The 11,347-nt window shown below is 53.9% G+C and overlaps 1 protein-coding gene across 2 annotated transcripts; it reads right to left on the reverse strand.

Moving 5' to 3' along the window:
* Window positions 1-1,145: 1,145 nt before the first annotated feature.
* Window positions 1,146-8,613, reverse strand: PEBP1 (phosphatidylethanolamine binding protein 1). 2 transcript variants are annotated; one of them, XM_056131031.1, is made up of 4 exons: window positions 8,368-8,613; window positions 7,407-7,516; window positions 6,468-6,568; window positions 1,146-2,081 (listed from the first exon to the last, which is right to left on the reverse strand). In XM_056131031.1, the coding sequence occupies exons 1-4, from the start codon at window positions 8,500-8,502 to the stop codon at window positions 1,864-1,866; spliced, it is 564 nt and encodes a 187-aa protein (XP_055987006.1). In that variant the 5' UTR covers window positions 8,503-8,613; the 3' UTR covers window positions 1,146-1,863. The 2 variants fall into 2 exon arrangements, with proteins under 2 accessions (XP_055987006.1, XP_055987005.1); XM_056131030.1 differs by having other exon boundaries at window positions 6,468-6,564; window positions 7,403-7,516.
* Window positions 8,614-11,347: the final 2,734 nt, after the last annotated feature.

Below are 11,347 nucleotides of genomic sequence, written 5' to 3' on the forward strand. Positions count from 1 at the left end.
ACATTTAGTTCAAGACCAAGACAGTTTCCTTTGTAACACCCACTCGACAAAATATTTAGCGATGTGTGTTAGGGGCCACAGAGGTAGGATGGGATTAAGGCACGGCGTGCATGCAGATGACCCACAATCCCCTGAGCATCACTGGGTACAACCCTGGCGGCCCCTGAGCATTGCCAAGGGGGCCCAGGTCATGCCCTAGCACTCAAATGCCAGTCCTGCTGGCCAGGAATTACCAGGAGAGGCCCCCAGAGCAACCCCTTCCAATTAAAAAAAAATTATATATATGTATATATGTAAATATATGCACACACACACATATACGTGTGTGTTATAAACTAAAAACTCACTTCCTCCTATATCTAGCCACCAAGCTAAGTATTATATGTAGCACCAGCTCCAAGGGCAGTCCCAGAAGAACAAGGCCAAGCAGGGCGTGGGGACAAAGGCCCGGCCTCGCCTACCTGCCACCAGGCTGCGTCCAGGGGTTCTTATCCATTGCAGGTCAGTGACGGGGACCCTCACGCACCTTTCCTTTGAGTGAGGTATGAGTGAATGCTCCCCCAACCCCTTGGGGTCTGGCTCTTTTTAAGACAGTTTTTATTTACTGGGAACTGAGTTGCAACCATCCTGATCGTGATTAAAGCTTACTCCCGGCTCTGTGCTCAGGGACGAGCCTGGTGGTGTTTCGGGGGACCGTGTGCAGTTCACTGGGCTCTACCAGGGGCAAGGCAGCAGGCGAGCCCCTGTACTGTCTCTCTGGCCTCTCTTGATGGTGCTCTCTCTTGATGCTCTCTCTTGATGGGAACTCTCTCTTGATGGGAACAGGCCAGGACAGAGCTAGAGAGGGGTCAGCTCTTTCCTGGCGGGGAAAGGCTTTCTGCCAGCCTCATCCTTAGCCAAGAATCGCTTACCAAAGAAGTGGTGTTTGAGGGGCAGGAAGACAGCCTCACGTCCCGTGATTTTTCTTTTTTAAACCCGAAGTCTGAATGGCACCTCCTGCTGTAGCTAGATGACACACTAGGTGTAAGCAGAGGCCCTGTGCAGTCTTAAAGTGAGACCCAGCAGGAGTGCAAGAAGGGGCTTCCCGGGTGTATGAAATCCCACCCCTTGGAGGACGCAACACACAGAGGCCTCCAGCCACACAATGCTTTTATTGTTACTTTATTCAACTACGAGGAAAAGCAGGATTAACACACATTCCGCAACCCCAGAGCGGTTTCTCTTACACCCAGGAGAAGTGATAGATTTAAAGAGGCAGATGTACAGGTTCCCGGTGATGCCCCTCCCAGCCCACGTCTCGAGGGCCTGACAACACAGCAGCTCTCCCTCTCCCAGCTTCCAGTGCTGGCCTTTGCGGAGCCAGCGGGGGACCTACCCCGCCGCATCCAGGCCACACGTCGGGGCCAGCAACCCAGGAGCCTTCCGCTGTCTTGGTGACAGGCAGGATCACGAAACCATGTCAGAGAAGGTTCCAGCGTGCAACAGCTCTGGACTCCGCTCACGAAGGCAGAAGCATCTTTCTTCCTTTGCGGCTTCCTCTCAGGGTTCTCTGATGCTCTGCTCCATTATTTAAGCCTTTGAACCTGAATTATTCCCTTACATTCTGGGTTGCTGCTAATACCTTAATTCATTCTTGGATGACCCCATCATAGCTCCACAACATCCCTCCCCGCCCCCCGACAGGAATTTAAATTCAATCACAAGAGAAACTGAGTAGGTGCCCCGCTAAGGTTATAACGGCCGGGCGGAAAGGGAAGTCGCCCTGAACCATCATCTGGGCGCTCAGGTCGCGCGCCTGGGAACAGGGAACGGGGGAGAGACGGGGACATGCAGCGGGGGCCCGGCCGGCTCAGGGCCCTGGGGCTACTTCCCGGCCAGCTGCTCGTAGAGTTTGGGCACGTAGTCATCCCACTCGGCCTGGTAACAGGTGCCGGCCACCGGGGCGTCCAGCCCGTACTTCTTGCGGAAAGCCGCCACCTTGAACTTGCCCCGGTGGTCCCCGGACCGGTTGCTGAGGATGGGTTCATCGCACTTGAGCGGCCCGTCCTGCTCGTACACCAGCCAGACGTAGCGGTGAAGGCCTGCGGGGAGGAGGAGGAAGACAGTGGGCACCGAGCGAGGCAGCGGAGAGACGGCCACCCTGGGGGGCCCAGACCACCTCACTGATGATGACGATGAGGATCCCAGGGACCCCGCAAGGCAGAACGAGTCAGGACCTTCCTCGGCCTGCGAGGCATGCGCTTTACTGCCGAGCTGCACGCAGAGGCTGCTTGCACTAAGGAGAGGCTGTCTGCTGAATTCCCACAATCAGGACACCCCACAACCCAACAGGCAAACCATCCGGAGGCCGCGTTCAGCCGCAACTGCGGCATGAGGCCCCCCAGGAACCTGGAGGATCCAGGCCTGGCCCAGCCCCTGACCCCTTCCAGAGTTCCGGCCTGTGTCCAGCTCTAGTCCTGGCCACCACTCCTGTCAGAACACCCTACTTCCAGCCCAGCAAGCATGCTACCTGAAACCCTTATTTTTCAGTTTCATCTCCTCCCCCGAAGAGCTCCCGAAGGCCCTGGTGACTGGCCTGTGGGCCATCCCGGCACCTGACAAATGTGGGTGAAACACAGACAGCACCTGCCCACAAACAATGTGCTCCAGCCCTCTCATCTACGCCCCCGGCCTGACCCAAGTTAACTTGAACAGGTAAGTAAGAATCAGTCAGCGACGGGCTGGAATGATGGCACCACGGGTAGGGTGTCATCCCTGAGCACTTCCAGGAGCAATTTCTGACTGCAGAGCCAGGAGTAACCCGTATGCATCGCCGGGTGTGACCCAAAGAGCAAAACTAACTAACTAAATAAATAAATAAAATCAGCCAGCGAACACTGTATTAGCTGTGCAGTCTTTAAGAACTGGATGTGAACAGGGGAAATGAGCTGCTGCTTTGACTTTTTTTTAAAAAGTTATTTAAATGTGTGTACCGGGGCTGGAGGGATTGCACAGCAGGTAGGGCGTTTGCCTTGCACGCAGCCGACCCGAGTTCGATTCCCAGCGTCCCATATGGTCCCCTGAGCACCACCAGGAGTAATTCCTAAATGCATGAGGCAGGAGTAACCCCTGTGCATCGCCGGGTGTGACAAAAAAAAAAAGAAAAAAGTGTGTACCTATGTTCCTTGCAGCATTACTCAAAATCGCCACGAAGCTGAAAACAGATGAATGATCAAAAAAATGTGGTATATGGACCAAGCGTGCAGCTCGGCAGTAACGTGCATACCTCGCAGGCAGGAAACTTGGGATCAATCCCCAGAACTCCCTACACACACAGAAAGTGGATTATTAATCATTCTTTCAAAAGGCAATCTTCCGGTACGCTCCAACATGGATAAAGTCTGATATGCACTGTCTATGGATATACCGGAAACCCAATGATCAGAGTGTTTCAAAAAACAAAACAAAACAACAACAAAACAACAGAATTTGGATACCTTTGGGACAATTTCTATGACCCAACAGTTCACTCCTAGGTACCCAAAAGAAACAGGAACACATAACCTACAAAATAATATCCAAGGCCTGAAAAAAAATAGTCATCAACAGAACGGCTTCACCAACTGTGGTACAGACAAAGAATAAAGTGTCACTCAAAGGTTGATCAGACAAAAGCTACAGACACAAAGAGCAGCACATGGGACTCTCAAGCCAGAAAGAGAGCAGTCGCCGGACACAAGCAGACACTGCGTTCTCACTTTCGGAGCAAAAATGCTCCCTGTAGATGGGAGTCAGCAGTGTTTCCTTCTGGGGAGTTTAACCTTAAAGATCACAGAAGATACTTCTGGGGTAACAGAAACATTTAAGAATCTTTTTTTAAGGGGGAGGTGGGCTGGAGCGACAGCACAGTCTGTAGCGCGCTTGCCTTGCACGAGGCCAAGCCGGGTTCGATTTCTCCATCCCTCTCGGAGAGCCTGGCAAGGTACCGAGACTATCCCGCCGCACGGCAGAGCCTGGCAAGCTCCCCGTGGAGTATTCAATATGCCAAAAACAGTAATAACAAGTTTCACAATGGAGACGTTACTGGGCCTGCTTGAGCAAATCGATGAATGGGAGGACAGTGACAGTGAAAATAAAATTTAAAAATTATTAAAATAAAAAAATATTTTTTAATGGGTGGAGCGTTAGCACAGCAGGTAGGGCGTTTGCCTTGCACGTGGCCGACCTGGGTTCGATTCCTTCGTCCCTCTCGGAGAGTCTGGCAAGCTACCGAGAGTATCCCGCCCACACGGCAGAGCCTGGCAAGCTCCCCATGGTGTATTCAATATGCCAAAAACAGTAACAAGTCTCACAATGGAGACGTTACTGGTGCCCACTCGAGCAAATCGATGAACAATGGGAGGACGGTGAGGAATCGCGATTTCTGCCACCCCCAGAGACGCTCAGGGCTTACTCCTGGCCCTACACTCAGGAATCACTCTCCTTTTCCCCACTTCATTTGGACACCCTAGTTTACAAAGTTGCGCATGAGGGTCTGACACAGGCATTCAACATTCCAACCCCAACCCCACCACCGCCGTCACCTTCTCTCCACACCGTCTCCGTTTTCCTAGCCACCAATGATTTTATATTTGCTTATTACCACTAAATGGCTAACAGAATAACCAAAAAATATTTCACCAGAAGAAAATTTGTGAAAATTGCTGCATCTCACCATGGGGACATTAAGTCTGACTGAGGGGTCACGGAGCCGGTGACGCTAGCTGAGCTTTGTGTGTTAACATTTTTTGTTAGTCGAGACTGGCTGGCATCTACGTTATATCATCTGGGGCGCCCCCTACTGGGGTGTCAGTACTCTGCAATTTGGAGCTGTCGCAGCCACATGCTCCAGAAAATCCAGAATATTTAACTGGGCAGTGAGCTTCTATGGTGTCAGCAGCGGGTCATGGATGTGACTGTTGGGGTGTCTTCTTCTGGAAGCTTCTGTACTGGGAGATGGAGGGAGGTCACCTACCCTGACCTTGAGAAAGTCCAGTTTTCAGCCCAAAAAACCCCCAGTATGTCAGGAATTACTCTTGGCAAGCTCAGGGCACCATATGGGATGCTGTGGATATCACCCAGGTCGGTCCCATGCAATGCATGCGCCCTACCCCTCTACTATCTCTCTGGCCCCAATAATCTATTTTGAATGGTGCCTCCCCGGGCATGCTGTGCATCGCTCAGTATTCACAGAAGAAACCCCATGATCTGTGTGTTCTGTCATGTTTAGAATACTTCACTTGAAAATATTTTTTGAAAAAACAAAAGCAAATGGAAAAAAGAAGGCGGAAGCATTTCTTTGGTTAATGAGAACACAGCTTACTTGAGAGAATTGCTTTATTCTCTGGTGAGCACTTCACATAATTAAACTGCCTAATTTTGTAACTGCCCCAGAGAACTTAATAGATTCCTGGGAAAGATACACTTTTACCTTCCTCGTAGAAGCACACAGAGGGCTCGAAGCTTTCTGCAGTATCTGAGCCTCCCGATCACTGAAGGTCAGGCTCTTTCCCGAACATCTTCAGCCTCACTCCTGGCTGGAGATCTCAGAAGCTCTAGAGCCCTCCACCATCCACCTAACACTGCTCTTGCTGTGCTCCCCGAATGGAAATACCTGATTAACTTCTTTTTTCTTTTTTGGGTCACACTCAGTGACGCATAGGGGTTACTCCTGTCTCTGTACTCAGTAATTCCTCCTGGCGGTGCTCCAGGGTCATACGGGATGCTGGGAATCGAACTCAGGTCGGCTGTGTGCAAGGCAGACGCCCTACCTGCTGTGCTATCGCTCCAGCCCCAATACCTGCTAACTTTTGCACAGGAGCACCTCCCACCAGTAGCTGAGAAGCACTTACAAAAGCTGAAGCATTTCAATACAGCATTCTCTCTCTCCCTCTCTTCTCCTTCTCCCTAAGCTATACAGTAGATATCCTTAACATCACATGTGTATCTTCAATAGAGTTCACTTAAAACCTTTCCACCTTTTCAAATGACCCCGTAGGAGACTGAGGGAAAGGGGGAGCAACAGAGAGAGAAGGCTGTGGTGCAAAGAGCTGTAGCGCGTGCTTTGCATGAAGGAGCCCCGGGTTTGACCCCTGGCATCACATTCTTTCCCACCCCCAAGAGCAAACCCCAAGCCCCGAGCTGGGAGCAGTCCCCCAGAGCACCCCTAGGTGAGGCATTAAACAATGAACAGGGAGTAAGAGAAGGAAACCCATTTTTATAAAAAAAAAAAAAATGTAGGGGCCAGAGAGGTAGCACAGTGAGTAGGGTGACTGACGGGGTTTAATCCCAAGCACCACAATAGGGTCCCCAAGTCCCTCTAGGAGGAAGGAAGCCCTGAGCACTGACAGGTATAACACAAAAAAAAAACAATTGGAAACTGTGGCTTATTTGTGAGTCACTTCATGGGAACTGGTCGCATTCCAACCCCACAAGCGGCCTTTACTGACCTGTGCCCTTGGGAGGCCCAGAGCCCACGTAGTCGGAGAGGACGGTGCCACTGCCGATGTCGCTGCCCTTCATGTTGACCACCAGGAAGTGGTGCCACTCCCTAAGTGGGGGGACACGGGGATGAGCACCGACAGACTTCCTGCCCCAGCATCCCCCACCCGCACACACCACACCTGCCGGAGGCCCGTGCTGGCCCATCACTGTGTGTGGGCAGGAAGAGGAGCTGCCCAAGCCCCCCTGCGATGATCTGTCAGCCAGCAGCCGTTTCAGCCCAGCGGGTCCTGCTTTCCTGTCAGACACGCCGCTCTCTGCGCCCCTGGGAAGCGGCTGAGGGGAGAGCTGGCAGCAGCCAGATTCCACCAACACTTTTCGGAGGCTGAAATCTTGAACTTTGTGAAATTTGCACATGTCCGGAAGTAGTCTTTCCATTTTCCCAACTGTTTTTTTTTTTAAGTTGTGAGGTTTTTGTTGTTTTTGTTGTTGTTGGGGGGGGGGTCACACACAGCGATGCTCAGGGGTTCCTCCTGGCTCTGCACTCAGGGATCACTCCTGGCGGTGCCTGGGGAACCATATGGGATGCCGGGGATTGAACCCGGGTCAGCTGCATGCAGGGCCAATGCCCTCCCTGCTGTACTATCACTCCAGACCCAAGTTGTTTTTTATGAGCATTCTGAACTAGGTGAATTCTGAACCTTGGAAAGACCGTGCTTGGTAGCCCACAGTCCCCGAAGCACTAAGCTAGGAGAAGCCCCCAACCCAAAGACAAAACCAAAGCAATCTGAGCCCAGGAGGTTGCAGACACAGGCTGGGAGCTGTAAGTGCTCCGGAGGCTGCACCCCCAACCCTCCTGCCTTTCGCCTGAGCAGGCTGTGAACAGCCCAATCCTGTGGGCCCTAGCACACGCCTTGTGAAGAATCTGCAGCTCTGCCCCAACTTGCCTGAACTTGGGGTCCTTCCTGCTTGGAGCATCGGGGTCTGTCATGACCAAGGTGTAGAGTTTCTCAGAATCCATGCCATCCCAGGCGATGCTGGTGGGCCGGTTCTTCACCTGCAGGGAAGACCCCGTTGGGACCATCAAGTCAGAAAGGTGGGAGGAACCGCCACACTTTCCCTGATGTCAGCTTCCACTGGAAAGAAATAATAAGGTCATATACTATTAAGAAAGCCCAGCGCACTCTGGGACGAGCCGGGAGCTGCTGCCTCACATGCACGACCGCCTGCAGGGCCGATGGGGAGGGCCAGGATTTCAACCCTGGGGCTGAAGTCCCGGCTCCACGCATACACGGTGCTCAGTGACCAGGAGGAAAGGAACTCGCGCTGCTCAAGGACCACGGGCCGCGCCGCACTCTGATCCAAAGCGCACAGCGAGGGAGCCGCGGTGGCGGCTGGTGCATCTGGGGAAGGGGCCGAAGAACTGACGTTTTGATGGGGACATCCCCAACGGTCAACGGTGGGGGCAGGGGCAGCCTCATCACAACGTGCTTCCGGGCTGCCAGAGCCTGCAAGGGCGGCGGAGCCGGCTACCCGGGAACCCCCCGTCCGTTCTGGTGGCTTCATCCAAAAACCCGCCAGGACAAAGGCGCGGGGCTCCGGCTTCCCAAACGCGGGGCGGCAAACCCGGACACCCGGCCGGAGGGCGTTCGGGGCGGGGACGGCCACGGCCCCCGTGCATCCCCCGGCCCCGGGGGTCTGGCGGTCTGCAGGCCCGGCCAGGCCCCCCGCGTGGACGGTGGGCCCGTTTCTCCCGCAAACACGCCGCCCGCCACGTGCGGGTTCCGGGGACGGGGGCGGGGTCCCCCAGGGGCCCGACGCCGGGGCCTGAGACACCGCCCCACCCCCGCCGCGGCGGCCAGCTGGGGCTCACGCAGGCCGGGGAGCTGCCCCGCCGCCCTCGGGTACCTGGGTGGGCGTCAGCACTTTGCCCAGCGAGTCGATCTCCGTCCCGGTGTACTTGACCTGCAGCGCGTGCTGCGGGGCCTCGTCCACCTCCTGCAGGCTCAAGGGCCCGGTCCACTTGCTGATGTCCACCGGCATGGCGGGGCTGAGTGGGCAGAGCGGCCAGAGAGGGCGGCGAGCAGTCCGGCGAAGGCCAAGGGGGACTCGCACTGCGCTCGCCCGAGCACTGGTCCGAGAAGATCCCGGGGCCTGCGCGGGCGGGCGGGGCTGCGCACGCGCGGGGCCGAGGCCCCGCCCGCCGGCTCCTCCAATCACGGCGAGACTCGAGCGGGCTGCGGTCCCGCCCCCCGGATCTTCCAATCAGCGTGAGACTCGCGCGGGCCGAGGCCCCGCCCACGCCGGTGCCTTCCAATCAGCGCGAGACTCGGCTGCACGCGCTCCGCGTTGGGGCCAACCCGGTGGGTCGCTGCAGCGGGCTTTGCCTGGCATTCTGCACGGAGGGAACCCACTCCCCGCGACCGCTGGTTCCCTGTTGTTTCAAGCAATGCAATGGGCCTACCCTGCGTGCCCCACCTCGCCCCTGTGTGTGTGTGTCTCTGCTTTTATATGCATATATATATTAGTCATTTTATTGGAATAAAAGTGGTATTCTTCAGCTTTCCCACAGACCCTTACTTATATTGTCACTTCAAGACAACTGACGCGTTTAACAGTCATTCTTTCACAAAGTTTATAAATGAATGTTTGCAAGGAATTGGACAGCCTGAGATAAAATTAAGTATAAAAAATAAAGTGGCAGAGGGGCCGGAGCCATAGTACAGCCGGCTGGTAGGGCCTTTGTCTTGCACGAGGCACACCCGAGCTTGATTCCCGCTTCCCATATGGTCCCCCCAGCGCCACCAGGAGTGATTCCTGAGTGCAGAGCCAAGAGGAACCCCTGAGCATCGCCAAGTGTGGCCCCCAAACAAAAATAACAAGCGTGGCAGGAGCTGGGAGTGTGACTCAGCAGTGCAGGGCATACCTTTGCATGCACACGGCTCTGGATTCGTTGTACTATTGAGAACAGGCTTTGCGTGCTTGAGGACCAGGTTTGGCATGGTTCTTCGGCACTCCACTGGGTGTGGCCCCCGAACAGAAAGAGGAATCAGTTGATTAAAATGAAGGACCGGGGAGACAGCTCCGTGGGCAGAGCTCCTGCTTAGCATGATAGAGGCCTGGTTCCATCCCCCCACTGTCACATGTCCTCAACCACTGCAGGGAATGATCCCCAAAGCCCGCAAGTGGGCTCTCCCCCCTACCCCCCAATACCACAATTTTTTAAAAGGATAAAATTTTAAAACCATCTGGCTGGTTGCTGGGTCAGATCACCAAAGAAAAGACAGACCATCTTCAGCCATAATTCTGGCATTAACAGCACCTCCTTGATTGGCCGCATTTGGAGAAATCCAAGCACCTTTCCTCTCACTGTTTATATTAAACATCATTCGATATTCATGAGATCTAGACGCCATTCCACCAGACAGGTGTTCAAAAAAGAAAGCTCTTTGGTTTTAAAGGCATACGCAGAAAGATTTTGAAAACTTACGTAAACTCTTCTCTGGAACTCATCCCGAACTTTCATGGAACGTTTAAATATGGGAACAACATTTTGCAATACCTATGCCAACCTTGTAAATGCATTGCTCAGATAGCGAAGGATGGTAAGGGGGCGGTGCAGGGGTGCCAAGGCCCCAGCTTCAGCACTGTGCCTTTGACCAAGGCTATGCTTTGGGTGCCTGTCCCCAGCCAGTAGCAGAGCTCACTCTGCCGGGATTCGTACAGGGTGGGGCTCCAAAATGGTGCTGAGGGGGCTCAGGCGCCCCCCCCACCCCCTCCAGCAAATTTCAGCCACTGAAGGGACCAAGGATCTCACAAAGCTAAGGATTGCCTGGCTCATCCCTGCGGAATTCCAGGGCACTCCCTGGGGACCATGTGTTCCCAGGGATTGCACCCAAATTATCAAATGCTCCCTAACTGCTTCCTAACCAGTGACTACAGGTCCAGCCTTAGTCCTGGGAGATTCAGAGCTCTCTCTGAAGTGGTGTTTCTGATGCTTGCTTTTTGTTCGGTTGCTTTGACGGGGGGTGGGATGGTTTTTTAGTTCGTTTTGTTTATGCCGGGGTTTGAGTCCTGGGCCTCACACATGCAAGGCAGATGTCCTATATCTGAGCCACATCCTTCAGTGACATGGCTCCCTTCTGGACTCCCCCCTCCCTCTCAAGACTGAATTCCCCTCTTCCTTCCCTGCGCTGCAGATAAAGATGCTTTTTTTCTCTTTGTCTCCCCTACACTCTGGAAGTGAGCACCCCTGTCACTCCCCAATACTTTCCTTGTCATCTTATCGAATCCTTGGGGGCTGGAGCGATAGCACAGCGGTAGGGCGTTTGCCTTGCACGCAGCCAACATAGCCGACCCGAGTTCGATTCTTCCGCCCCTCTCAGAGAGCCGGCAAGCTACCGAGAGTATCTCGCCCACACGGCAGAGCCTGGCAAGCTCCCCGTGACGTATTCGATATGCCAAACACAGTAACAACAAAGTCTCCAATGGAGACGTTACTGGGCCCGCTCGAGCAAATCGACGAACAACGGGAGGGCCTTTACCTTTTACCTTTACCTTATCGAATCCTTAACTTCTCTGTTGACCAACAGTGATACACCCAGGTAGAGAGGGCGTGCAAGGAAGGCCTGAAATGAAAGCAAGCATGGGGCATGGGGTGTGAGCCAGTGGGCAGACCAGTTTTAAGAAAACGGGGACATTTAGTTAGGGGCACAAGGATGCTGAACTATTAGGCTGAATATAGGCTAAAGGGACAAGGATCAGAGAATTCTTTTAAGTTTTATTTTGGGGTTGCACATGAGTGTGCTCAGGGCTTATTTCTGCCTTTGCAGTAGGGGATGACTCTTGGCAGGGCTCAGTGGACCTGCCATATTAGAGTACTGGGAAT

Source organism: Sorex fumeus, unplaced genomic scaffold (genome assembly GCF_029834395.1).
Source record: "Sorex fumeus unplaced genomic scaffold, SorFum_2.1 ptg000083l, whole genome shotgun sequence".
Classification (NCBI taxonomy): domain Eukaryota; kingdom Metazoa; phylum Chordata; class Mammalia; order Eulipotyphla; family Soricidae; genus Sorex; species Sorex fumeus.

Excerpts from the sequence above, each read along its gene's own strand:
- PEBP1 (XM_056131031.1), bottom strand. The coding sequence starts at position 8,502 with ATGCCGGTGGACATCAGCAAGTGGACCGGGCCCTTGAGCCTGCAGGAG. Across the intron at positions 7,517-8,367 it reads AAGTGCTGACGCCCACCCAG|GTGAAGAACCGGCCCACCAG; the intron begins GTACCCGAGGGC and ends TCTTCCCTGCAG. Across the intron at positions 2,082-6,467 it reads TGGGCCTCCCAAGGGCACAG|GCCTTCACCGCTACGTCTGG; the intron begins GTCAGTAAAGGC and ends TCCTCCCCGCAG.